General features: G+C 41.8%; 2 protein-coding genes across 2 annotated transcripts in view; one reads left to right on the top strand and one right to left on the bottom strand.

The window, feature by feature from the left end:
* GTF2E2 (general transcription factor IIE subunit 2) overlaps window positions 1-6137 on the top strand; it is a 333455-nt gene extending 327318 nt beyond the window's left edge. The window contains exons 6-7 of the mRNA XM_042449407.1: window positions 4659-4774; window positions 5623-6137. Coding sequence (XP_042305341.1) covers window positions 4659-4774; window positions 5623-5739 — 233 coding nt within the window. The 3' untranslated portion in view covers window positions 5740-6137. The remainder of the gene's footprint in view (window positions 1-4658; window positions 4775-5622) is intronic.
* A 4070-nt stretch (window positions 6138-10207) lies between these two features.
* The window catches only part of RBPMS (RNA binding protein, mRNA processing factor), a 115361-nt gene continuing 98696 nt past the window's right edge, over window positions 10208-26872 (bottom strand). Inside the window, exons 7-9 of the mRNA XM_042452554.1 lie at window positions 22336-22405; window positions 15721-15827; window positions 10208-13843 (exon numbers count right to left, since the gene is read on the bottom strand). Coding sequence (XP_042308488.1) covers window positions 22343-22405 — 63 coding nt within the window. The 3' untranslated portion in view covers window positions 10208-13843; window positions 15721-15827; window positions 22336-22342. The remainder of the gene's footprint in view (window positions 13844-15720; window positions 15828-22335; window positions 22406-26872) is intronic.

The following is a 26872-nucleotide window of genomic DNA, read 5'->3' as shown; positions in this document are numbered from 1 at the left end:
CATGCTCCTTAGGACTGAAGTACGGCTTTGGCACAGCTTCCAGCCTCTTAGGAAGCATGCAGCATTTAAACGGCATACCTCCAAAGTGACCCAAAGCAGCTTCATTTTGGCCTGTCTGTTTGGATCCTTTGACAGCTACCCCCTGGTTGCAAGCACTCATTTTGGGAAGAAATCCTTTAGAACATTGTGGTGGTACAAGTGCTCACAGTTTTGGATGACACGAATGTGGATTAAGACCTGGTTTCAGGCCTGAATTATCCCTAGGTCATCTGATGCCTGATCTTTATCAAGAGACAGGAAAAGTGCAACCCTATAGTTGCTTGATCTCTCAGCAGCTTTTAATACCATAAACCAGGGGTTGGCAACCTCTGGCCCGCGGGCCGGATGCAGCCCGCGGAGGCCTTTGAGCCGGCCCCCGGCTTCTCCTGCCGCCGCTGCCGGTTGCGGCTTTTCCCCGCTCTAGGCACCGCCATTTTGGGCAAAAATGGCGGTGAAATCTCACGTGACCTCAGGGAAGGTCACGCGAGATTTCGTCGCCATTCTCCCCCAAAATGGCGGTGCCCAGGACTCCGACGGCGGCAGCGGGCCTCTGGGAGGCCCGTTGCCGTCGCTGGGGCCCTCCAGGAGGGCTCCGGCAGTGGCAGCGGGCCTCTGGCGTCAGGGGCCGGCAAAGATGGGGAGGCCTCCAGTGCTGGTGGTCCCCGCCAGCTCTTTCCCGGCCTCTGACAGGGCCTGGGGCCCCGTCAGGGGCCGGCAAAGAGGAGGTGGCCTGGCCCCTGGGGGTGGAAGCTCCGCCCCGGGATGGAAGCTCCGCCCCCGGAGGTTGGGAGCTCCACCTCCGGATGGTGGAAGCTCCACCCCCGAAGGGTGGATGCCCCGTCCCCGGCACGCAGCCCTGCCCCGGGGGTGGAAGCTCCACCCCCCAGCTTCGGCCCCCCCAGTTGTCTGAGGGACAGCAACCCGGCCCCCGGCTCAAAAAGGTTGCCTACCCCTGCCATAAACCATGGTATCCTTCTAGATCAGATGAGCAGGTTTGGCAGTCTGAGAGATTTTTTCAGTGGTTCTTACTCAGCCCTGGTGGCGCAGTGGTTAAATGCCTGTACTGTACTGCAGCCACTCACTCACAAACCATAAGGTTACAAGCTCAATACCAGCAAAGGAGCTGAAGCTGGACTCAGGCTTGCATCCTTCTGAGGTTGCTAAAATGAGTACCCAGCTTGTTGGGGGCAATTAGCTTACACTTTGTAAACCACTTAGGGAGTACTTAAGTGAACTGATAAGCTGTATAGAAATGTACTTACTATTGCTATTGCTACTCAGGTTCCTGACAACTGGTGTACACTCAAACCATGTTCAAATGTTTTATGGAACTACAGCTTTCTTTTTAAAATAAAAGCCAGTGTTTTTCGAATAGCTTCTGACAGGCATGTTCTACATTTATGTTTTAGTTTAAATACTTTTCTCTTGAAGATATCTGTCTAGAATTGAACTTTATTGTGATCTCTCTTATTAGCTTTTGTAAAAATATCAGTATTTCAGTTTCTTTATTAGAAATGTTGCAACAAGCACATCTAAGAATTACATTTATTGTCTTTACAAATGCCTCTGACCTTTTACTTTAGTCTGCTGAATTTCATTCTATTTCTGTTATTCCAGCTCATGCGGTCATTCAGTTATGCCTCCATAATGTTGCTGTTCTTCTCTATATTTACAATATTTCCTTACTTGGTTGTGTCTGCAAAACTTAAAAACACAGTGCCCTCTGCCCAAAATTGGTTTTTGAAATAATCGAAAACAAATGAAGACCTGCCAACATTTCAAAAACTGTTTATTTGCAATACTTTATGTGCAAGCATTTCTCTGGCTCACACACAATTCAAGCACCACATTCAAGTATCCTGTATTCAGTTTAGTTACACATTAATTCATGTGATCGCGACAGATGGGTGACTTGGTTGGTTGACTGATTGCTTTCTATCCTGCTTTGCATTCTAAGAACCTCCAAGGTGGGGCATATAAAAAAATTAATAGTTTAATCAACTTTAAAAATAGCAGCAGATTAAGATGACTGAGCACACTAAAACTACCAGCTTATACAGAGCCATTTGGAAAGGAGGAAGGGGCAAGAAGCAAGAGGGGCGTGCAGGTATTTCTCAAAAGCATTGTTAGGTGCCATACTATAAAGGCCTTGTCTTTGGCCCCCCTCTCAATAGTTCATGTAGCAAGGAAACAAAAAGTATCAAAGCAGGTTCATACAATGAATCCTTGACATCCGCTGGGATTTTGTTCAGGACCCCCCCATGAATAACAAAATCTGTGGATGCTCAATGTGTAAAGAGATCTTGTCGCACCTTTGAGACTAACTAAAAGAAGAAGTTGGTACCATGGGTTTTTGACCTTCAGTGGTGGCTTTAGATGCAAAGAACCATAACAAGGTAGCAGCAGTTGGTTCCATGCCCACACAGGCTGCATCCACAGTTTGATACCGCATTAACTGCCATGGCTCAATGCTATGGGATTCTGGGAATTGTAGTTAGTTGTGGCACCAGCTGAAAGCTGAAAATACTTTCAGGATTGTACTTTGCCCACCCTGTTCCATACCAGTGCTTCTGCCTTAATAGGTTACTAGTCTGGTAGCCATAGGCAGCCAGGAATTCCATACAAGTGAGCAGGCTGGGTGGCAGAGAAAGGTTGGCATTTCACTCCTTTACACCAAGTGCAGAAACCCAACTTTCCTTCTCTCCTGTCAGCATCTTGCAGAGTACAGTGGTACCCCGGGATACGAATTGATCGCGTTACGAAATTTCCGGGGTACGAAAAAGTTAGATTGGAAAAAACTGTTCCGGGTAACGAAAGATTTTTCGGGTTACGAAATTCATTTCGGCGCGAAATTCAAATGCGAAGCGCGGCTAGCGGCTTTCCAGCGCTAACGGAAAGCCTTTTCGGGTTGCGAAATGTATCGGGTTACGAATGGCGCCGCGGAACGAATTAATTTCGTAACCCGAGGTAGCACTGTAGTAATTTTTCTTTTTTAAAAAAATTCAACCCAAAGTGCTCTGAATAGAGAAGGGGGAGTATTTTAATATATATATATTTAAGTTGGCATAGTAGTATATTCAACAAGCATATTCTTGGCCCAACTGGTACTGTAATGATGTGAAAACTATCAGTTTCTTCCTGTTCAGGAAAGTTTTTTTTTTAAGTATTCAGAGCATTTAAAAAGTGCTTCATGCTTTTCTATTTGTTTTAGGTTTTGGCCCATGGGATGATAAGAGGTGAACAGGTCTTCAATTGATAGTAAAGCACAGGCCATACCAGGAATTATTTTTCCAGAATAGATGGACCATACAGTCACATTCTCTGTGCATTAAATGTGAAATATTTATTCATAGTTCTGGAGTATCTCTCATTTTTGTTTTGTAAGCAAACATGGAACACCTGAATTCATATAAATATAGGAGACTTATCAAAATAATTGTTTGACTGTTCAGCAGAATCTTCCCAAAAGTATTATCTAGCTTGAGACCATTTTTGTATGTCATTTCCCCCTAGGTTTAAGTAGTTGGTGCTGTGGGAACTGATAGATCCAAAGGAAGAAGTGTTACGGAATGTTTGCTTGGTTAGCACCAAACTGCACAAATTACTTACTAAGAACATCAGAACTAGTTGAATATTTGATATATGTGGGAATACCTGAGAAATTTTCCTGGCTGTGTGTTTTAGGATTTTATTTATGGATTGTAAATTTGGCCTGTTGACAGACCTATCTAGCTTAATGACTCTGGAATGAAGGGAAGTGGAATTGTACCAGTCACGGCCTCCATTAAGGCATTTTGGGAGATCATTTAAAAGGATATATGGAGGCAGGCTCTGTGCAGGTTATCTCACCATTTGCTGCTCTTTGATGTTTGAGGCCTCTTCTTTATTTGCTGCAGCCATGAGGTCAAGGCAGCTCTTTGGTGCTGAAGGGCATGGAAGTTTTTGAAAAAAATTAAAGACTTTGGAAGAAGCACAATGAATCTTTTGTACTATTTTACTTACCTTAGAACTAGATGATAGGGAATGCTTGACTGCAGCTAATACATGTTGTCCCTGCAAGGAGAGGACGTGGATGAGGTCCTTGTGTTTTAGTGTCCTGCCTATCTGCTGCATGCCATTGGCATCAAGAGTGTGGGAAGTGTCAAGTGAAATTAATTCAAATCACACAACTTTCACTAGATGTTTCTGGGAAGACAGGGAGGAGAGGTACCTAACACTGTTGATTTAAAATTGCCACACGTAGTAGACATTTACTATATAGTCAGTAGTGAAAGTTAATTAAACATAATAGGATGTATATAAGGAATATATGCTAAGGAATAAGAAAGCCTGACATTGTTGGGAGAACTTTCTGAAAAGAGATATGGAGGGAATCTCTAATCAGACTCACAGCTGTAATATAAAACTTTCCCTGCCAGTTTTCCTTGAATATTTGGTCAGTGATGCCATTTATGTGTGCAGTATTTGTCATTTTGGCAGCATTTGTTTTTCATGCTGCTGCTAACTATATTGGTATTCACTTCCATGTGCAGCAAGACTGTAAATCCTAGAAGGAATTTGTCCTGTTTGTTTAGATATCCACTGACATGTCTAATTAGTTCTCCATTTTGGCTTTCTAGAATTTCAAAAACTGTGGAGGAGTGTTCCTGTGGATTCCATGGATGAAGACAAGATAGAAGAATATCTGAAGCGTCAGGGTATTTCTTCCATGCAAGATGCGGGCCCAAAGAAAATAGTAAGAATGGGGCAGACTTTGCACAAGCCTTTTGTTTTTTCAGCTTGCCATGTTCTGTTTTTGTGTGAAAGGAAATTAAGCATGGGCAGAATGAATGGGGTTATATTAAGCAGAGCCACATATGGATTTTCAGCACACTAGACAACATAGCAGTAGCTTGTTACTAGTAAAATTGTGAAGCGTCAGGCCAATGTTCAACATCAGTCTTGAAATCAGGGAATAAGGCCATTATCCTCCTTTCTTCACCCACTATTATGCCTGTTTGCCATGGTACTGGAGGCTTCAGAGTCCAAGGTAAACAGCTGCAGCTATTTGAATGTTTTCCGCTGCCTCCTCTGATCCCCGGTGTATACTAAGGGAGTACGGTAGACTTTTATTCATTTATTTCCAAACTTGAATGACAGAAAATTGGTTAATTTTTTTAAAAAATAAAAGCCAAACACCTCTGGATGCCCGATGAATGTTTATGTGCTCATGCATACAGTGTCTAGATTTTAGCCATCTCCAGGTATTAATTCACCATATTTTCTTGAAAAGGGGAGCAGGGCAAGGCTTAATCCCATCAAATCCTTTGAAGCTCTCTTCATGTGGGAAGTGACTTCTAAAGAGAAGTTTCTGTTAGCAGGGAGACTCTCCATGGAAGTGAAATCCATCATTTTTCAGGGGTTTTGCTCACATGGAAAGCCCTCAAATGAACAGGAATTTCTGCTCTTCCAGTATGGAGAAAGCGACAGCAGAGGCCTGATAAATGTTGCCTTAAGGAAGAGATGCTGGTCTAGATTTTGCCATCCTAATGGCTTTACTTTTTTTTTAAATATCTTAAATATCCTATATTTCTCCTATTTTAGGCACCTATTCAGAGGAGGAAGAAGCCTGCTTCTCAGAAGAAACGGAGGTTCAAGACTCACAATGACCATTTGGCTGGTGTATTGAAGGATTATTCTGATGTGGGTCCTGGCAAATAGTGGATCTGCTGGAACAAACTCTTGAGAGCTTTGATGCAGCTGCTTAGTAGCTCTGAAGAAATGTCCTGTGTATAATGTGATGTGGTTCTCCCCCCCCCCCCACCCCCACCCCAGTCGTGTATCAGCCAGGAGGAAACTGCTGTCAAGATTAAGGACAAAGTGTTCATGCAAATACTTGTGTATAACAAACATGGATCAGGACTGTTTGCAGTTTGTAGACTTTTGGTACTGGGGTAAAATATATTCTTCATGTAATATCAAGGTTCATGGTCTTTAAAAAATTATTTGGCATACTGTGGGTATTTTCTTCTATTCACCTGGTGTTGGCTTAGAGATAAAACTATTTGTTTTATCTATGTCGAGAAAACCAGTTTATAATAAAATAATTTTAGAAAGATTATGCTTTTCTGCATTAGTATGTTTTGTTTACTGAACATGCTTCCTCTTTCAGAAATGGAAAAGGAAAGCAAGAGTACAGGGGGCCAGTGCTAGGATACTTAACGCCCCAATCTTGTGATGCAAATTGACTTTGGGTTAATACTCCTTATTTAAATTCCTCAAAAATTTGTGTTCTTGGACTGTCTGAAGGTCTCCAGTAATTCTCAAGTTTTAGTTGGTCACCTATACTGGAATCACTGAATCAGCCCATTTGCATCAGTGTACATATTAGAAAGCAGAAGAAGACTAGGAATGGGAAGGACAGCTTTGAAAGAACTAGAGAAGATCCTAAAGAGTAAAATAAAACAACTGAGCACTAAAGTCAGAATTGTCTAAGCCATAATATTCCCCATCACAATATGCAGATGTGCAAGAAAATGGATAGGAAAAGAATCAGCTAATTGAGATGTGGTGCTGGAGAAGAGTGCTGAAGCCAAGAAGCTAGACAAATGAATCTTTGAACATATCAAACCAGAAATCCCCTTGGAAGCCAAGATGATGAACCTGAGGCTGTCATATTTTGACCAAATCATGAGAAGGTATGACCCACTCGAAAAGACATTAATGCTTGGAAAGATGAAGGGCAGTAGAAAGAGAGGTAGACCAGATGCCAGATGGATAGACTCAGTCAGGGAGGTCATGGACATGAATCTACAGCAATGATTCCCAGACTCTGGCTATCCATGTGTCTTGGACTTTGGTTCCCAGAATCCCACACCATTGGCCAAAATGACTGAGGCTTCTGGGAGCTGAAGTCCAAAACATCTGCAAAGCCAGAGTTTGGGAATCACAGATACACAGGAATTGAGCAAAGCAGTGGAGGACAGGAGGGCTTGAATATGTCTCATCCATATGGTCACCATGTATTTGGGCTATTATTAAGACAGAATACAGAATAACGGAATGGTTTCCAGCCGGCAAGGAAGTCAGGCAAGTCTTCATTTATTATAGTATCTGTTTAACTTATATGTGGGACACATATATAAAGGAGGACTAGAAAACTGAAGGAAGGAACATCAAAAGTTAAAGACATGCAGATGACACCATACTACTAGCAGAAAATAGCAGACTTGGAACAATTACTGAAGAAAGTCAAGGAACAAAGTGAAAAGGCTGGTTTACAGCTGAACTTTGAGAAAAGTAATGACCACAGATTACACACAGATGAAGATATGGAAATAGTTAAGATTTTTCATACCTTGGCTCAGTCATTGACCAGAATGGAGACTGTAGTCAAGGAATTAGGAGGAGACTGGGACTTGGAATGGCAGCTATGAAGAAACTAGACAAAATCCTGAAATCTGAAGATGTATCATTGAATACCAAAGTTAGGACTCAAAGACATAGCTTTGTTGGTGTCGAAAATCAGTATGCAAAGGGATCTTGTTACACCTTTAAGACAAGATCCCTTTGCATACAAAGGATTGTCCATGCCATGATAGTTTTGATTTATATGTATGTTGTTTCCATTTCCCAAAAGATGTTCCAGGATCCCAGCAGGTGCTGCAGGACAGGATGAAGATGCAGGATTTCAGGTAGCGTTACTGTGTACCTTTTCTTTAGGCTTGTCCTAAGCTTAACCATCTCTAATCAAAGTTTGCAAATAGTTACTTGGTTGATTGCTTTTGGCAAATGAGATGTGAATCATGTGAGTGTGTGAAGGAGAAAGAATGAGAGAGAGAACTGAAAAACGTACTTCTGATTCTTCTCCTTTAGCCCATGTATTCATGTCTTGGTCTGAAGGCTAGCAAGTCCTTTCCAGCTTGTATTGCCAGTCTCTCCTACTTTGTACCCTCTTCCTGTCTTTTCTCTTTATGGATTCTCATTTCTGCTCATATTTTTCTGCACCTTTTCAGCTTCATTTCATTTACTCACATCAGGCTGAATCCAGAATAAGTTAACTGAACCTAGTAAAATCAGTTTTCATTGGCTTCAAGAGGGATTAAATATCAATTAAACTAGTCTGAATGTGACTAATTATCTCTTGTCTTTTTAAAATGAAGCCCAAGAACATTTATTGCAAGTCTTTTATACACAGTTTGTGTTTTAGTTAGGTTTTTAATTTTTGTATACATTATTTATGAATTTTATGCTATTTTTAGCTAGTTGGTTTTAATTATATTTTAAATTTTTATTGTAAAGTTTTTAAATGGTCTTATTTGTGAGCCATCTTGGGTCCCTTTCTGGGAGAAGGGCATATAGAAATAAATAGCTGGACAGTGAAGGAAACGGATAGGAAGAGAATCAACTCACTTGAAATGTGGTGCTGGAGAAGAGTTCTGCAGATATTGTGGACTGCTAAAAAAAAAGAAATGGGTCCTGAAGCAAATCAAATCTGAATTATCCCTAGGAGCCAAGATGACTATGCTGAAGTTGTCTTATTTTGGTCAAATCATGAGATGGCAAAACTCACTAGAAAAGACAGTATTGCTTGGCAAGGTAGAAGGCAGTAGGAAAAGCGCAAGACCCAATTCCAGATGGATAGACTCCATCAAGGAAGCCACAGCTTTGAGTCTACAAGACCAAGCAAGGTTGTTGAAGATAGAGTGACTTGGAGGTATCTCACTGATATGGTCACCATAAGTTGAAGTCAACTTGACAGCAGTAAACCATATAAATGTTCCTTGGTTATATATTCATGGCTCACAATGAATTATTTCAATTCAGTATTTGAAAATTTGGGGTACTGAATGGGTCTGGTCTAATGCTACAATTAAGTATGCAGGAAATGGGGGGGGGGGGGGAGGGAAAATACTGAATTGAAATACATACAAGGAGGTTACTTTAAATAAAATGTGTAATTCTAGAAAAATGAAACACAGTGAAGCAAAACAAGTGGTATCTGGCCATTTTCATTCAGGCAGTACATAAAGGAGGATCACGTGGAGCAAGGCCTTTCAAAAAGATCTTAATATAAGCTGGTTTGTATTGAATATGTACACAGGAGGTTGCAATCCTCAACCAGTACAGACATTTTAGTATGAATGTCATGTGTGGTCGGTGGCTACCGCTACTTAAAAGCCTGGCCATCACAAATTGACAATGTAATTTACAGTTCCTATCAGCCTGGTGCTATTGAATACATATTGGTTGGCTACTGCTCTACAGATTGGTGTAACAGAAAAGAAATGTCCATTTCCTCCCCTGGTAGTATAAGTACTGTATAGGCACAAGGGAGAGAAGGGAAGGAATAAAAAGGAAGTACCAGCACGATTTTGCATGGTTGCCTGAGAGAACTGACATGAAGCAGTTTGTAATGCATTTGATCTATAATTCATCACACTTCTTCCTGGCTTTTAGAGACGGGGGGGGGGAGGCAAGTGAGCTAGACAAATTGGTGTAAAGAATGCCCTTTGGTTTTCCGTCATTTCTGTAAGTGCAGGCAATGGTAGAGGACGGGGGGGGGGGGGGGGGTTGCCAGGCTCTTGATACCTGCTGATGGAAAGGAATTTGAAGGCAGGGATAACCATGGAGATAGCAATGGCAGTGACATCCAGTTACTTCCAGCTTCATGGCTCACATTGAAGCTGCTGCTAATGTGGTGGATTGGATTCCTCAAGAGTGCTGTTGCCTAGAGACCACCAGCCACAGACACTTCTTTGATTAAAAATAAGCATTTTTCACCACCTAATATTGTTGGGCACATTGATAATATTTCTCTGTCTCCTTGCAGTACTAGGTAGAATTGGCTTGTCTCTTGGCTTCAGATCTCAGAAATGGGCTCCCTGGTTGGTATTATTCACGTTTGAGGTGGATCACTTGGCAAAAACCACTTCCCGTTCTGCTGTCAGAAGCTCCCAATAGTTCACAAAGACTTTTGCAGCAAAGGTACGTTTTTGGATTCCTTCATTTGGGGTCCTGTAGCTCCTGAAAATGCTAAATGGATGGTTTGGAGGCCTTGCAAAACAGGGCCAAGTGTAGTGATAAAGAAGGGAATTCCAAATAATCAGAGGCCATGTTCCTGAGGGTCACCATAAGTCGGAAACTGTTTGAAGGCACGCAACAACAACAAGCCACTGCTGCATGGGTGTAAGTTATAATCATTGCTTTTATTTTTAGAAAATTACAATAGAAAAGTACCTTTTAACAACTTTTTTTAAAAAAACATCATAGACAAATTGGAAGCATCTTCAGTTTTAGTCATTGCCAATAAAAAACATTATCAAATCAAGGTGGTTTTTTTTTTTTTGGCTTAGTAAGTCCCACACAATAGTTTTTAGGGCTATTCAAATACCTCCTTGTCACATTTTAATCTTCTTCAAGTCATCCATTTATTTTTGTCTAGGCATGGGTACTTTTTAAAAATGTGCATTCTGTAGTTTTGTTATCCTAGAGACTTTGGTGTGAATTGTACTGTTATTCCCAGTTAGAGCAGACTCACTGAACCAAATAAAGTCACGTAAGTATTGATTTGCCAATACTTTTAGTGTTTTATTCACTGTGCCTGCGCTATCTGGGATGAACAATAGGCTTTAGGCATATGGATTTCTTGAGACAACAACACACTTTATATTCACTTTAAGATACTGGTCGCTTATTGTCAAATCAAATTTGACAATTAGCTGAGAAATAATGAACCTTATTAAAATAGTTGAACTCCTTATTAAGCAAACACATATGGTCAAACTCAGAAGCAATTGGGCAGATGTAGAGCAAAGATAGGAAATGTATGGCTCTACAGACTTGGTGGAACTACAACTCAACATCTCTCACCATTGGCTCTGTTGGCTGGCATTGATGGAAGCTGCATTCCAACAAGATTTAAAGGGCCACACATCCCTCAGCCCTGCTGTAAGATGCAAAGGAGATTGGGTTCACAGCAAGAGAGACTGCTAGCATGTGGAGCTTCTGAATCAGGAGGGAGGAAAAGTTACACCTGGTACAGAAGGGGAAGCTTTGGCCATGATAATGACACAGGAGTCTGGTCAGCTGGGCCAGCTAATGATTTATACATAAAACAAGCTGAAAGCAATGCCCACTTTTGTTACATTAAAACTGGTATTTGTTCTTAAGGCCTGCTTTTAGCTGGACAAAGCTAGAGCATTTTCTCTTTAAAACAAATGAACTCAACAAATAACTTTTGAGGCAGTATTGCTATGATTTAATTAATAATATGACTGCTGGTGAAGTGATTCAACTCTTATTGTCCACTTGATTATTTAATTCCTTTCATTCTCATCTTAGAAAAGTGGTTGAGAAGAACTAGATCATCCCAAGAGGCTCTGTTGATAGTATTCACTGTCCTGGGGAGAACTACAGCAAGGATCTGCACACCTTTTGGGGGGGGCCCATTCATCTTCAGGCAGAAAATGGTAGAATTCTGGTTCAGGTTTTTACCTCTCTGGGTTTCATGAAGTAATTGTCTAGTTACATTACCCACGGCCTGATTTATTGCTCTTACTACAAAGCTTATTGAATAATGGTACCAAAACCCTATAACTGATTTCATGACAAAGTCAGAGAGACTATTCAATCTGTGCTCACTTGTCCTGCATGTCAAACTTAGAAATGACTGACATGAATCACACCAGAGGAGGATGAATCTACCCATCCATTCCAACCCAAGTAATTGCTCTGCCACCAAGGAGTCATAGCCCGCTAAGAGAAAAGCACCCTGGGAAAGTGTCCTTGTGCTGGGAAACATCACGCAAATCACAGAACTCTAGTACTGCATGCCCAATGTCACCCTTGCCACTGGAAGGGATGCTGAGGGACCTCTCAACACACACAGTATGTGGCCTTTGGGGAAGGCAAATAATCTTGGTCCAGACTGAGCTGGACCACACAACATGCAATAGTGCTTTGTGCTATTTCCAAAGGCAGGTGTAGAAAGAGTCCAAGTTCTAGTGACCCACATGAGGGGAAAAAACATGCCAAGGCAGCAATGCCACTGGTTGGTTCTTTATGGAAATTTCTTTCTCTGGATCCACAAAGTGGCACCTTCATGCTCCCCAAATAGGAACTAGGAATGATCTACAAATGAAGACCCAGGCCTGAGTAACTTGTGTGGCATCCTGACATTTACTCCGGCAAACAATATCCTACCACAGAATGTGATCCTCATATAAAGGCCAGAATCCAGAATGACATGGACACACCTAAGTGGCTTACATACACCTACATCTCTTTTAGAATGAAGCATAAAGTGATATCCTCTAGCCCTTTGCTGGACACCCAAAACTTTCATCCTCACAGCTGTCAAGCCTTGGGAGGGGCTAGTGGTACTTGCTGGTGGGGAGGAGAGGAAGGGGGAGGTAGTTCAGATAATGTAGCTCTGAGATGGATATGAGGGTGCACTCCCAACTGAATGCAGTACCATTTGCATCCTCCTCAGAGTTGAGCCAAGATGGTTCTTCATCATTGCACTTGCCTCCCTATTCCATTCCCACTGCTAAGCAGGAAGGCCCTCCTGGGGTTTGACAGCTGTGAAGGAAGATTTTGGAGGGGGCACAAAAAGGACAGCCCCTTGCAACCTGTCCAAAAGGTGTATAGTCATGGAAGTGTGCAGGTGGGGTATTTGCTCCACCTGCCTAACTTAATGTTAGATATCAACAACTGAAATTAAGCATTGCCCATCAATGTTCCACCTGACCTTCTGCTTTCCAGATGAACAGTGGGCAATGCTACTGTCAACAAGTTAGTGGAACCTGTCCACCTGCTAGGTGGAGCAAGGATATAACTCACTACATGTCAAAAATACATTTCTTCCATAACAAGTCAATTGTACAGTGGTTACCAACTTGCTTATTCAAAAATATTTAATGCAAAGCCCAGCTATTCAAGACTGGTTCTCACAGATGAAAAATGGTCTTTTCTATTCTTGTCTGCCATGTAATGCTACAGGATACATAACTGCATGTGGAGATGTGTCTGAACCTAAGTGGTATGTCAACACAACTGCAGCCATTTTCCTAATTGTGCTTGCAATTTAGGCAATTGTGCTTAAATGCAAAAAAGACTGAAAATGAGCCTAACTTTTGCCATGGCTTTCTACTGTCCTCTAGTATGCATTTTCCATGCGGTTATGTATCCAAGTATGTGACCACATCGAGAAAGTATAGTGTGAACCAGATGCCAGGCTCTGCTAATATGCAGCACAATAAACTGTAAAATAGTCTAGAGTTACAAAGAAAGGGTTGTATTTCTGATTGTCTTGCTCAATATAATTTGGCACAATTAGAAGAAACATGTACATATACCACAGGAACACTTCACATGTTCTACCCACATCATCTCGGGCTGCCAGCCAAGATAAACCAAAATGTCCATATATTTTAACAATACACTTTAAAAATCTGAACAAAATTTAAAAACATGCTTTGAACATGCAGCTTAAAAAGACAAGGAAAAAGAGAAAACTTAATTATATGCATTCAAAAGTCAAGCACATAATCAGTAATCCAAACCAGCATAAAACCCTTCTACTTAACAATGCTTGGTATAAAAATACTTGTTCTCTTTGTCACTCTGCTTGAAAATACTTTTTCAAACCAGATGTTCCCCCCATGCTTTTTAGAACCTGTGCTCTTCCTTAAAATTTTATACAGTGTAGAAGAACACATTATTACTACTCAATATTTGTCTTTTATTTCTAAGAAGCAGATGTGTGATAGAGGCTGTGGCAAAGTCTTGAAGGAATTCAAGCTTGTGTGAGGTTTTTTCAAGCCTGAAAGAAAGATGGAAGATGCACCAATTAGGGGAAAAATCACTGCAATCCTCCAGGAATCACTACAACCCTAGTCCCTGGCCTTAAATCAACTGTTAGTCCAAAATAGAGTAGATCTAACTAATAAACGAGAATTTGGCAAGCCAATGCTTATGTAAATTCCACTGTTTCAATTGATCTGCTCTTGAAGGGACTAGCAATTGGATTTAGGTACCTGGATCCCATGTCCAGGTAGGCTTATGTTCCTACACATAGGTGCAGGCAATAAACTGATCCTCACAGTAATTCCCAAACTATGGCCTTCCAGGTGTTTTGGATTTCAGCTCCCAGAATCCCTGACCACTGGACAAGATGGTTGAGTCTTTTGAGAGCTGAAGTCCAAAGCACCTGAAGAGTTTGAGAATCATTCTTCTAAAATGCTCGAGTCTCAAGCATAAAGGACAGACCTTCAATAAGAACACAGGAGCAGTTTTGCTGAGTCAAATCTGCCTCAGAAACTGCTGGTATTTGGTGAAGAATATGGGCTAACAGCATAGGTTTCCCTTCCCTAGGCCAAACCCATAGCCAGTAAATTTGAGTTGGGGCAGCCAGACGATAGCAAGGTGGCCACTGTAATTAAATGAAAAACAGCTATGATATGATACCTGTAAATATCTCATTCACCAGGCTCCACATCATCCACCAGAAAACAAATATTCACTAAGGCAAGGCAGTGAAATCAACTGTCTATCGCTGTTTGGGAAGATGAGTTAGTTCAAAGGGAATGTGGGGGGACATGGCCTCCATTCCATAGACTTCCAACCACCATAAGGGCAGGGGCTACAACCTATTTTAGGCCACCTACAAGAGCAAAGCAGAACCTTTAAGAGACAACAATGTGAGAGCAATGTGAGAGCACAGGGTATGATGGTGGTGGAAATTAAGTTGTACATACTGTCTGCTTGCTAAACCTCTCCTCATGTCAGGGATTCTTCAATGGTCTTATATGAGGCTCTGCTTGAATTTGCCTTGTTGGCTATCCAAGAGGCAGCTTGGCTCTGATGCAGTGGGATTGGGGAAACCACTCTGGATTTTATCACCATTCCTCCTGCAGCTGCTCCAAGTTGGATGGAAGCTCTCCCCATGTTGAAAGAAGATTCACTACCAGTAGGGATCCCATTCAAGTCCAGACAACAATGGGAGGAGTAGTGCCATCCCTACAGTGGTGGATCCATCAGCCCTGCCTAGGATAGACTGTAAAGGCAGATCCAAACAGATGCCCAAATCCAGTTGTTAGTCCCACTAGAAGAGATTCACTGAATCAATTGGAAACTGGAAAATCACTTACTAATGTAAATCCTATTTATTCAATGGATCTACTCTAGTTGGGATTAACAACTGGATTTAGACCAATGGGTTTCTAAGATTGATTTTAAGGCATCCTCAGTGTCATGATCTGCACTTGTTCACTCTCAGGGTAGCCCAGATGGGCATCTTGGGGTGCTTTTGCAACCTCCACTGAACATGTGCCTTGGCAGTGAGAAGTGTATCCTGCCAATTCTAAAAGGAAGAGTAACAATAGTTTGAAGCATCTTACTAATGCCACTGGCTTCAACTCAAGCACTACCTCAACAAACTATCCTCAATGAAGCCAAAGCACACATGAGTAGTGTAATTGGTGATGCAGAATTGCTTCTGACACAATTTCTGGCAAGGTGTCTGTCTAGCATGGCCAGTTTGTGCTAAGGAAGACCCAGCTAAATAACATTACACATTGACTCAATACTTCCATCAAGACAAACATGGAAGGACCAAAAGCCCTGGTTGGCATTGCTTTGCTATGAAGACTGTTTGACTCCCACAAATCAACTCATGTTTATTACAGAGCCCTGACTTACCCACCACACTGTCATTTTGAAGATGAAGGTAAGATGCCAGTAGCGACTCAGGAAGAACGCATTAATACCCACAAGACAGATTGTAGCCGCCATCACACACCTGGAACCTGCAAAGAGACAAGCACAATCAAAGACGCTTAACACTTCTTTAGCATGAAAGGGGTGATGTATCAAGAACCATGTCCAAGACTCTTCACAACAGATGTGAAAACCTCTTTTTTACAGGACAAGAGGGTAGGGTGCACAATGGAGAAATCAGATCATCAGAAATCACCAGAATATTCCTTGAAAAAATTGTGATGTTTCAATCTACAAATTTAAAATGCGTATGGTCTGTCAGTATTACTTCCTCATTAACTGAGATGAAGAAAACTGCCAGCACTACCAGTACAGACTGTTTCACATAGCATTTTTCTTAACATGGGAGAAAATCTCCAAAAAGGCTGATTATATTATAACTGGCAAAAGACTGTGTAGCTGCCAAGCCTGTGTACTCACAATAAAATGAAGTATTCACAGATTGCTTCCCACCTATCCATGTGCTTGTTATGTGATGACTACTGTCCTGCAAGGGCAGAGGGAGGAATGTGTCTGATCGTGAAGGAGACTGAAGCGTTTCCTCAGGTTCAAGTACAACACATGCAGTTATGGGAGATGAACATTCTGCCCATTATTTATTTCCACACTGTGGCTTTGCTGCTGCAGTGGTCAGGATGCTGTTGGGGGAAATGTTCCCAAATATGGCTCTGTGTGCCTCTCAGCTCCTCTTGCTTGGAATCCACAAGAACCCAAAACTCATGTTTAAAATGCAGCATTTTCTCAGGGGTTATACTTACATGAAAATAGAGTATTGGCACACACTATGTGTAAGAAATAAGAACCGCCTCATCACATATGTGCACTGGAGTATGGAAAAGAAAACAACCATACTGGATTGTTTTTGTGTTTGTTTATTTTTTGCTGAATTTTAAAAGAGGAACATCAGTCGTGCCCATAACTTCATCCCACTAACAAGACGGCATTGTAACAGTCTTTGTTTCCAAATAGCATAAAACTAAATGGACAGAGGAGAATAAACATATTAAAACTACAGAGCTGTCCCCCTATATAGATCTCGTCCACTCCATTTAACATGATGCCATGGACTGCTGGGGCAAATACCTAGTTTCCCGTGATGGCCCAGTGACTCCTTCAGCCTAACTTACCTCTCAGGACCAGAGAGGTGTAGTGGAGAAAATACAACTTTCTGGCATCCATCATCCCTAACCTGCACACCCAACAGTAAAGAATGATGGTTGTTGTAGTACAATGTCTGGTAGGCTAAGCATTCCCCATCTGATTTATACCATAGTAAATTTCATGGAAGAAGTGCTGAATAAAGTTGAGCAAACTGTTTATTTTCTTCTTTTTTAAAAAACAAATACCTATAATGACATTTATAACCCATTTTTCTATCCTTGGCCAACCAAGATACAAAAATTGTAAAGCAGATTATGAACAAACAATGCAATCCTAGTCAAAGAAAAAGGGGATCAAGGCAGTTAGTCCAAATCCAAACCAACTGGTCAGACTCAAAGGTCTAAACAAAAAATGTTTTCCTGTGAATGGAAAAAAACCAGGAAGGCAACAACCAGAGGACCCTCATGGAACAAAGAGTGGGTGCAACTAGAGGAACAGTCCTTGTGGGGGGATTCTGCTCATGGCACTTTTGACCTTCGGGTGAAAGGAAATGATTTGTTAGAAACTAGATTTCAAACCATTTCATCTGTAAACTTGGTTCTTCCACTCCCTCCCTCCTTAGAAGTATAGAAAGAGGAAGCGTCTTAAAGTGTGAGTTGCTTGGTCATCATTTTGCCAGAAAAATGTTTGGAAGAGTATGGTGAGAAATAAGCACGGTCCAAGGGTTCCCATCCTCCCAAGAGGCTTGCTGAGAAGTCCTTCTCTTGCAGCTGTGATTCCCTCCCCATCTCACTGTTCAGGCTGAGTTCATAAGTGAGTTAGGGACAATGTAACACCCCTCAAATGGTTGGACCAGAAGACACTGGTTATTGACCCCTTCCATCATTTTCTCTTTTCAGAAAATGTAGAAGGGCTAACCAGAAAGGAAGACCCCTGTTATCACCATCATTGCATCTGTCCTTATTCACCACCAGCACCCCAGTAACTGGGACCTAAGGCTATCCCTCTCTCTATTCTTATGGACATTTGCTCAAGTTTTGCAGGCTTAAAGAGAAAACTTTCTGCAGAAATTCTACAGATTCACCCTTGCTGTAATAATTACCCCGTGGGCTTTCCCTTCCCTCTGCCCCCACAAAAACTGTTCTACTAATCTCAAGAAAATGCTGCATGTCAAAAAGGCCCTTCTATCTGTGGCAACCTGTACAACAACTATCATCCCATACTCTGGAATTAAACAAAAGCCCTGTCGGCAGTCCTTTCCAAGGAATCAGCAACCATCCCAGGTCACCAGCTGACACTAAACCATCCTCCAGTATAGTGCAGCACATAAGAGTGCATTCACTCCCACATTTTCTTCTCATCCTCCAGATCTAGATTCTGGAAGGGGATCTAAAGATTCTCCCCTTCAATCCTGATTTAGCCAGTTTGAGGCACTAATGGAAAAAAGTAAAGTATGGCCTGCAAAACTTGAGTAAATGTCAATATAAACAGAGGATAACCTTGTGTCTCAGTTGCTGGCTGTGTGTGTGAAATAAGGACAGATGCAATGATGATGACAACAGAGGCCTTCCTTTCTGTTTCTCCCGCCTCCATTTCCTGAAAAGATCAGATGAGGGCAGGGTCAACAATTGGTGCCCTCTGAGCCAAGTTCAGCTGACTGTCTCCCCAGTCCACTTGAGAACACAGCTGAACAGTGGGACAGGGAAGGAATCACAGTCGCAACAGAGGGATTTCTCAGCAAACCTCCTGGGAGGATGGGAACCCTTGGACCATCCTTATTTCTCTTTCAGCTTGTGGCGAAACAGAAGCCACACAGGAGGCGCTCTAGAGTTGAGGCTCCCAAATTAATCCAGGCCATCTTTGGGTTCACCATCCCTACAATTGTAAAATAACAACAGTGACAAGATTTACATCAAGATGTTACAGTGCCGTGTGGTTTACTATTCCAGGCAGCTAGTCCTAGGCCTGTTTATAAACACAACTTTGAGGGGGCTTTAAACACAAAGTGACCATCTAGTCATTCCTGGTTTTAAAAGAAACTGCTTTGGGTGATGTAAAAGAGCCCTTGGGGGTTCATATTTAAATGAGAGACTCTGCCCCACAGACGTATCTGGGATTATGATTGCCATTCCATGGGGTGGGGTGGAGGTTCTGGGGCAGAGCCATGGGGAGCCTGTCAAGATCAGAGAACATTAAAAAGGACCTCCAGGCCTTCACACATTGTCCCTACTTGCTATAGAGAGTCTTCCTTTGCCTATCGGGGTTCATCTCAGAATGCCAGTTCCATCCTTTTGGTTTGCAGGAAGCTGTTTTTCAGACAGAGCTGTTGTAACTGAGCATCCAACTTGACTATTAAGTTTGTCTTCCACTAGTAACCTTCCTCTGTGGTACGCAGAGGTAGAAAGAGTACTGGGTGTGTGCTAGTGTGCATTCAGATCACATTGGTTGGAATCCTATTGTTAAGAGGGTTTATACCATTGTATGTATTTCTGGGATGTAGGGAAAGGAGCTATTCGGTATCTCCTCATGCAATGTCTGCTCCCCATGGAAGGCAGTTTCCCAGTGCTTGAGTGTATTCCCCAGTCAGTCCTCTGTATCTAGGGATTCTTTAGTCATGGATCCAAGCATCCACAGCTTGAAAATATTTTTAAAATATATACATTCCAAAAAACAAGCCTTGATTTTGCCATTTTATATAAGGGATGCCATTTTACTGTGTCTCTATATTTAATGGGACTTGAGGATCCATGAGTTTAAGTATGCAAAAGGGGGTCCTGGAACTAAACCCCAGTGGATATCAAGGGCCTATGGTAAACCCACTAGGGAAGAGGAGGAATATCTGGTGGTAGTCAACAGAATAAGCATTGCCCTCATGGGTCTCCAGTGTTCAAAAGTGTATTTGCAGAGATGGGGGAGAGTCTTTCTTCTCTTGTCCCAGCTAAGGATTTGTAGCGGGGCCATTAAATGATTACAAGGACATGCTGAATTGTTGGGAAGCTGCCTTTCACAGAGGCCAGAAGGTGTAGCTCAGGGGAATTGCATGGGCAAGGCATTATGCTCTGCCAAATAAAATGTAGGTTCATGGCCATAGGGTGGCAATGCCTTCCCATAGGAATAGTTAGTGCACACCCTGGCTCAGCTGTATGTATGCCTTAGTATAGATACCATAATCCTCTGAAGCACATAATGGGGTTTTCAGGCGCCACTGGAAAAGGTTACCTTCTCACGCAAGGTTTTGAAAATCCTGCTGTAGAAAAATTAGCAGCTTAGGGCTTGGAAACTGTTTAGGAAAGTCACATTTTGGACTGCAACTCCCAGCATGTTCAGCCAGCATGGCTACTGGGTTTTGAAGTTTTTCTCCAAGCTGTGTGCTTGACCTTCTGTGATTGGAACCAGGACCAGCCTTCTTGCAGGGGAATAAAGTCCACACTTTGTTCCCATCTCTGCAAATAGGTTCTGTCCATCGTGGCTTCATTCTTAATTGTTCCCACCCCCTGCCTCCCAAATTCATCTGCAGTATTAAGTCCAGCCTGCATTTCTCTTCCTCTTTCAGCCATTGAAGTCCTGGCCTTCAATAACCCTGTGTGTACATGTGTTTGATATACAACTTTCTAGCTTTGATGTGCAGCCAATGACGTTTTCATTAATTTTTAAAAACAGCAGATTTGTTTTATTTGGCTAAAAAATGACCAGAAGAAAATGGAGAGGGAAGATGACTGGTGTTTTGTTTTCCTTTTAGAAAAGAAGAAAAAGGAGCAACAGATAAAGAGACTCCATGTTCTTTGCTTTTTTTCTTCAGATGGTCAATGGAGCTATTTTGCAGTTTGGATATGAAAAGCAGGAAATGTAGTGCTGTCACTCATTAAATGAGCAGGGTTTGGGCCACTCTCTTCACCTGAAGTGAAAATAACCCTTAAGTTTCACAAACCACAGGAGGAAAGTGATAAAAACATTTAACTCTTTGTTAACTGCCCTCAAGTTAGCTTCAATCTCTGTGAATGAGGCATCTCCAAGAAACCCTATCTTCAACAACCCTCCTCAGTTCCAGTAGACATAGAGCCATGTCTTCTGAGTCTATCCATCCAGTGTGCAGTCTTCCTCTCTTTCTATTGCCCTCCACCTTTCCAACCATTATTGTCTTTTCTAGCAATTCATGCCTTCTCATGAAGTGGCTAGAATATGACAGCCTCAATTTAGTCATCCTGGCTTCTAGGGAAATTTCACATCTGATTTGTTCCAGGATCATTTGTCTGTCTTTTTAGCCATCCATAGTACCCGCAGAACCCTTCTCCAGCACCACCTCTCAAATGAATTGATTTTCTTTGTTAGCTTTCTTCACCATCCAGCTCTAACATCCATACATAATGATGGGAAATACAATGGCTTGGACAATCTGTATTTTAGTGAATGCTACTGTGAACTGAACTCTATTGTGATGGTTGTTAGTTATTCTGTTGAAGGAGAGAGTACTGTTGGTTGACCATGGAGATACTATTACACTCTGATAGCTTTATATCTGAGTATAAATTTGAATATGTTCAGCAGGATACCTCAATAGAGAAATGGACTCATAACAGATCCCATCAGATCTTGCCTGCTGCTGCATCCGGACATCTGGTAAGCATTACTGGGTCAAGTTGCCAACCCTCTCTTCAGTTAGCCTGATTTAAATTATATATGCAAGGTCAACTTGCTTGTCCAGGATCGAGTCCTGGATCATACAGGATCTTCCCAGTCACTCACCTGGCATTAAACAGCTGTACTTTGTGCTGTGGTGGGGTTCTAACAGAGAAGCCAAGAATCTGTTGGTTGGATGGTGATTCAGAAGGAGGAACAGCCACAAGATGTCTCTCCTAGCATCTCCTCTTTTGGTTTGTTCTACCTTCTCTTGCCTATTATGACTGAAATGGCAGTGCCCCTTGTATTTTCTGAGCAGTTTTTTGGGGCAACCAGAAATACTGAACAAACTATCATAAACAAACCTGGGTCAGTATAACCTGAAGAACTCCCAATACTTAGCCAAAGCTGGCTCCATACGGTTCTCTTCAATGTTGTGTGCATTCAAGACAGTGTGACTTGCCCATGGTCACCCAGTAGGTTTACATAGCCAAATTGAGATTTGAATCCTGGTCTCCAGAGTCCTAGTCCAATGCTCAAACCATTACACCATGCTGGCTCTACTCAATAGGTGGTCCATTTTCTTATTTAGAGAGCAAACATGCTGTCCTGGCAAAATCTATCCAAGGAGGCTTGTGCAGTGAGAATGCATTGAGAATGCCATGTCTCAGCCACCTGGCCAAAAAACAAAAACCCCAAACAAAAACCCAAGCAGCAGAGGAAAAAACTGAGGGGGGTGGGGGAGAGAAACAACAGTCCTTGCTCTCCCCCTGGTGTTATCCTGGAGCATTTTACAAAGGGTATTCACCATCGACTTACACAGTATTCAGCAGAACTGACGGGACTTCCAACCCTGAGAAGTAGCCTCTGAGGGAGGGAGCCAGCGCATCTGAAAAGAGGGAACAAAAAAGAAGTGAAAAGGAGAAAATACTAAAGTCCTTCAGAGTACAGATCTTCACTTTTTCAGACTAAGACTCATCTTTTGATCCCAAACATCAAGGCAGAAACCATTTTTTATCTGTTACTTTATGCACGTGTATATTTAGAAATGTGCTTACTTAACAGGAAAAAGAATACACACATACACACAAATAAAAAAGCAAGTCAGAAGACAGAAATAAACATTAGTGATAGTAAGAATGAGCCAAGGAATTACAAAGAGCAATCTTCAGTGCCATTCAATGAAACTCCAGAAGCTATGTCAGGTTTCTCTTTCTACTCCTGTCTCTAGTGGGAATAGATGTAAAGAAAGGAAACCGAACAATTGTACTCTTCACAATAGTTTTACAACTGAATATTCTGTACTCTTCACAATAGTTTTACAACTGAATATTCTGTACTCTTCACAATAGTTTTACAACTGAACATTCTGAAAAATACATCTTGCCATGTAGGGTTAAACATTATTTAAAGACTGTATTATCATTATTTAGAGGCAGTTCTAAAATGAACTGAACTATGATAATTACTTTTTGAGTGAATTATGAACAAACCTGCTGTGACCAAAACTAAAAGCAAAGGTAACCTGTCACTAGCCCAGTTCAACTTATCCTGATGGTCACTACCATATAACTGCATTCACAAATCCCCCCAAAAAATCACAATAACAAGTGTAGAATTTGCACAGACATGTTTGAGACTACCAAATTCCAACATTTGAGAGGACTCTCTCAGACTTAGTAAGTGACACCAAAAATCTCCTTACAAGCTTTAAATCAAGATACAACACAGAAGATGTCCATAGTTTCTTGCTGTTGTTGTGTGCTTTCAAGTCACATCTGACTTAATATGTCCCTATCACCCACAATTTTTTTTTAAAAAAATGCTTAGATCATTATACTGTGGTATGCCTTCAAGTCGCTTCTGACTTATTGCGACCCTAAAGCAAACCTTTCACAGGGTTTTCTTCAGAGAGGGTTTGCCATTGCCTTTCCCTGAGTGTGACTTGCCCAAGGTCAGCCAGTGGGTTTCATAGCCGAGCAAGGATTTGAATTCTGGTCTCCAGAGACCACCACTCAAAACACTACACCACACTGGCTCCCATGCTTAGGTAACAGGAAAGAGATATTCCACACTTTATACATTTATCTACCTACTTATCTATGATCTAGAAGGTTTACTCTATGACTGTGACTCTGGAGACCAGAGTTTGAACTCTAGCTCAGCCAAATAAACTTACTGGGTCACACTCTCTCAACCTCAGAGGATGGCAATGGCAAATCTCTGAAGAAATCTTGCCAAGATAACCCTGTGATGGGTTCACCTTAGGTTCGCCATGAATTGGAAACTACTTGAAGGCACCCAACAACAACAAAAACCATTGATTCAGTGGTCTGCTCAAGTAACTAGATATTCCAAATTAAATCCAAAAGAAAGCTATACCATTAGCATTCTAATTAAAACTTGGGCAAATAATGACAAATTGATAATGGGGATACACCAGTTGCAAAGGGGGTGCAGGTTTTGCAATAAAGTAGTCTCCGAGTCTATGTCAGGAGAATACAGAAGTTGATCACTTCTGCTTTAAGGCAACTCTCCATTCTTCAGATGCTACAACCAGCCCATCCTGACTCCAATCATACTTCTAGTTTAGACTTTTCCCTGCAAATGAAAATAATGATCTCATCAAAATGTATGTAAGCCCTGCATTATGTGAGAAAGCAACCAAGATGAAACAAAGCCTCCAGGGTGTTCTGACACAGTGGCGGCAGCAATACAGCTATGCTAAATTTAGCATGCCAAACTTTGCCACTCAGAAAGCATGTATCTCTCTTGCATGCATGCACAAACATTTCCCCTTCAAAAAGCGAACTTTTTGACAAATATACATTATTGAGGTATGAGTGTGCACACTTCCAAAATTACACCAAGTATGTGAATATGTATACTTGCAAATACATGATTTAAATGAAAATTGATGCAAATCACTCCTGCCTTTCCAGGTCACACAATATATATACCCAAGTCCTTTCCAGGCAAGCATTCATTCTGAAGATGCCAGCCATAGATGATGGCAAAACATCAGGAAAAAAACTCTTCTAGAACATGGCCACATAGCCTGAAAAACCCACAAAAAACTATGGATACCGGCCATGAAAGCCTTTGACTTCACACTGAAAATTGATGTGTTCGTTTTATAGTTTCATCTGGCCCAATTTACTTACTCCCTCTTTCCATGCTGGTTTCTCTATTTCAGGAAATACAGCTTTTCTTCACTGATTCTTATAACATCTATCCAATTAAATTATTATTAAGCCTTACATTTTCCCCAACCTAGTACCTTCTGGATGGACTGGAGTACAGCTCACATCATCCCCATCCAGAAAACATCTGAAGGACATCAGGCTGGGGAGGGCTGAACTAAGTTATTCAACAGTGTGCAAAGATTTCTCAATTATGGGACAAGAACCCTAAACTGGGGAAGTCAGAAATTGCTGGGATTCTGGAAATGATCTGCTGCTGTGGGATAAGAAATTGTAGATTAGAAGGTGTGGGGTGAAAACAAAACCCTGCTGTAAACACAATCCGCAAAATCCCAAGCAGAGAAACTTCACACAGCAGCTGGAAGAAAAAGCTCCTCAGTTCCTGCCCTAGAGGTCAATGCCTGGGCAGCCCCTGCCACATTTCCCTGTAGGCTCTTTTCCAGTCAGCCTTCCTACTTGGAGAGAGCAGCTGTCCACTTCTGAGGTCAATGGGCAGAGGAGTGGAACTGAAGCCAGGCCTGGCAAAGCCAGGAATTAATGCTGCTAAGATGATCCCATTTCCTTCAACCCAAAAGTTCGCATTTGCAGAAAGGAAACACGCACAGTCCGCATGATCACTGCACACAACCATTACAAGGCAGAAAGGGACACACAATAAATCCAGAAAGGGCAGAACTCAAAACATTTTGAGAAAAAGAAATCTACTATTATCTCAACCCTAGTTTAATGAGACACAAGAGGATGGTCTCTCCCAGGCTCTACCACTGGCTGATGCAAAACTAACAATATCTTCCTCTGAAGCAGTGTTGGTGATTCGAAGCTATGCTGTGCTTTGCTGTTATTAACTGCCCTTGAGTCAACTCCATTTTCATGGCAACCTTGTGGATGAGACATCTCCAAGAACCCCTGTCCTCCACTGCTCTGCTTAGGTCCTGTAGATTTATGCTTGGGACATCTCTAATAGAATCTATCCTTCCAGTATGCAGTTTTCCTTTCTTTTTACTTCCCTCTACTTTGCCTAGCATTATTGTCTTTTCTAATGACTCATGACTTCCCATGATGTGGCCAAACTAAGACTGCCTCAGTTTAATCGTCTTGGCTTCCAGAGAGTTCAGCTTGATCTGTTCTAGGACCTATTTGTTTGTCTTCTTGGGTGTCCATGGGATCCTCAGCACTCTTTGCCAGCACCATATCTCAAATTAGTTGATTTTCTTTCTGTCAGCTTTCTTCACTGTCCAGCTCTTGCATTTATTTATTATTACAAGCACGTTATGCTTACATTCTTAATTTCAAACACAAGACGGCTGAGATCCAACATTCCAGTTTTTTTCTCTGTCCTGCCATCCTCACAAGCGTGGCTGGTGAGGATGAGGAGAGAGTTTTCTCAGTGGTTGCTCTGAACTTGTGGAATTCCCTTCCATGAGAAATTCAGTTGGCTCACTGTCTTCTATTCCCCCCACCCCCAGCAGACTTTGGTTTTTAAGTTACTGTGGCAGAAGGCTCTATTCATGGGGCAAAGCTTGTGTATTAAATAGGGGTTTAGTATTAAATAGTGTTAAAAGTTTGTATTACATAGGGTTTTAACTTCATGGGAGCTGCCTTGGGTCCCAGGACAAGACAGGTGAGATATAAAATAAATAAACAAACAGACAGATAAGATACTGGCCTATGAGTGGTGATGATTAAAAGCTCTGTTGCCAGCTCACAAAACTTAATAAAAACAATACAATAAATGTAATAAATTTAAAAACCACAAAAACAGTCAAACAGATGGAGCAATCCCAACCCACAAGTTAAAAAGCAAAACATAAGGCATTTAAATGTTATTAGATGCTCAAATCAACATGGTGGAGTTCATGCATGTGCAGAAAGACACCAATAATGTTCCCAGACAAGCGTGTTTAAGAAAAGTATTCTGAAGATAGTAGCCTTCTGTTCTGTTTCTGAGCATAGGAGCCTACCTCTGCTAAAGCCAACCTCACCCTGTTCTTCCTCTGGCCAACACTCTCCACAGGAAAAAAAACCATGACAAAGTACCATCAGGGGCTGGCCTGAAGAAAGAGGCTCCTCCCTCCCTAACTGTCATCTTTCGGCCTCTGAGGGAGAGAGAAGGCTGGCCCAGTTCCATCAGGGGCTAGCCTGAAGAAGGAGGC

Source organism: Sceloporus undulatus, chromosome 2 (genome assembly GCF_019175285.1).
Source record: "Sceloporus undulatus isolate JIND9_A2432 ecotype Alabama chromosome 2, SceUnd_v1.1, whole genome shotgun sequence".
Classification (NCBI taxonomy): Eukaryota; Metazoa; Chordata; class Lepidosauria; order Squamata; family Phrynosomatidae; genus Sceloporus; species Sceloporus undulatus.
This window is presented reverse-complemented; position numbering and strand designations above follow the sequence as displayed.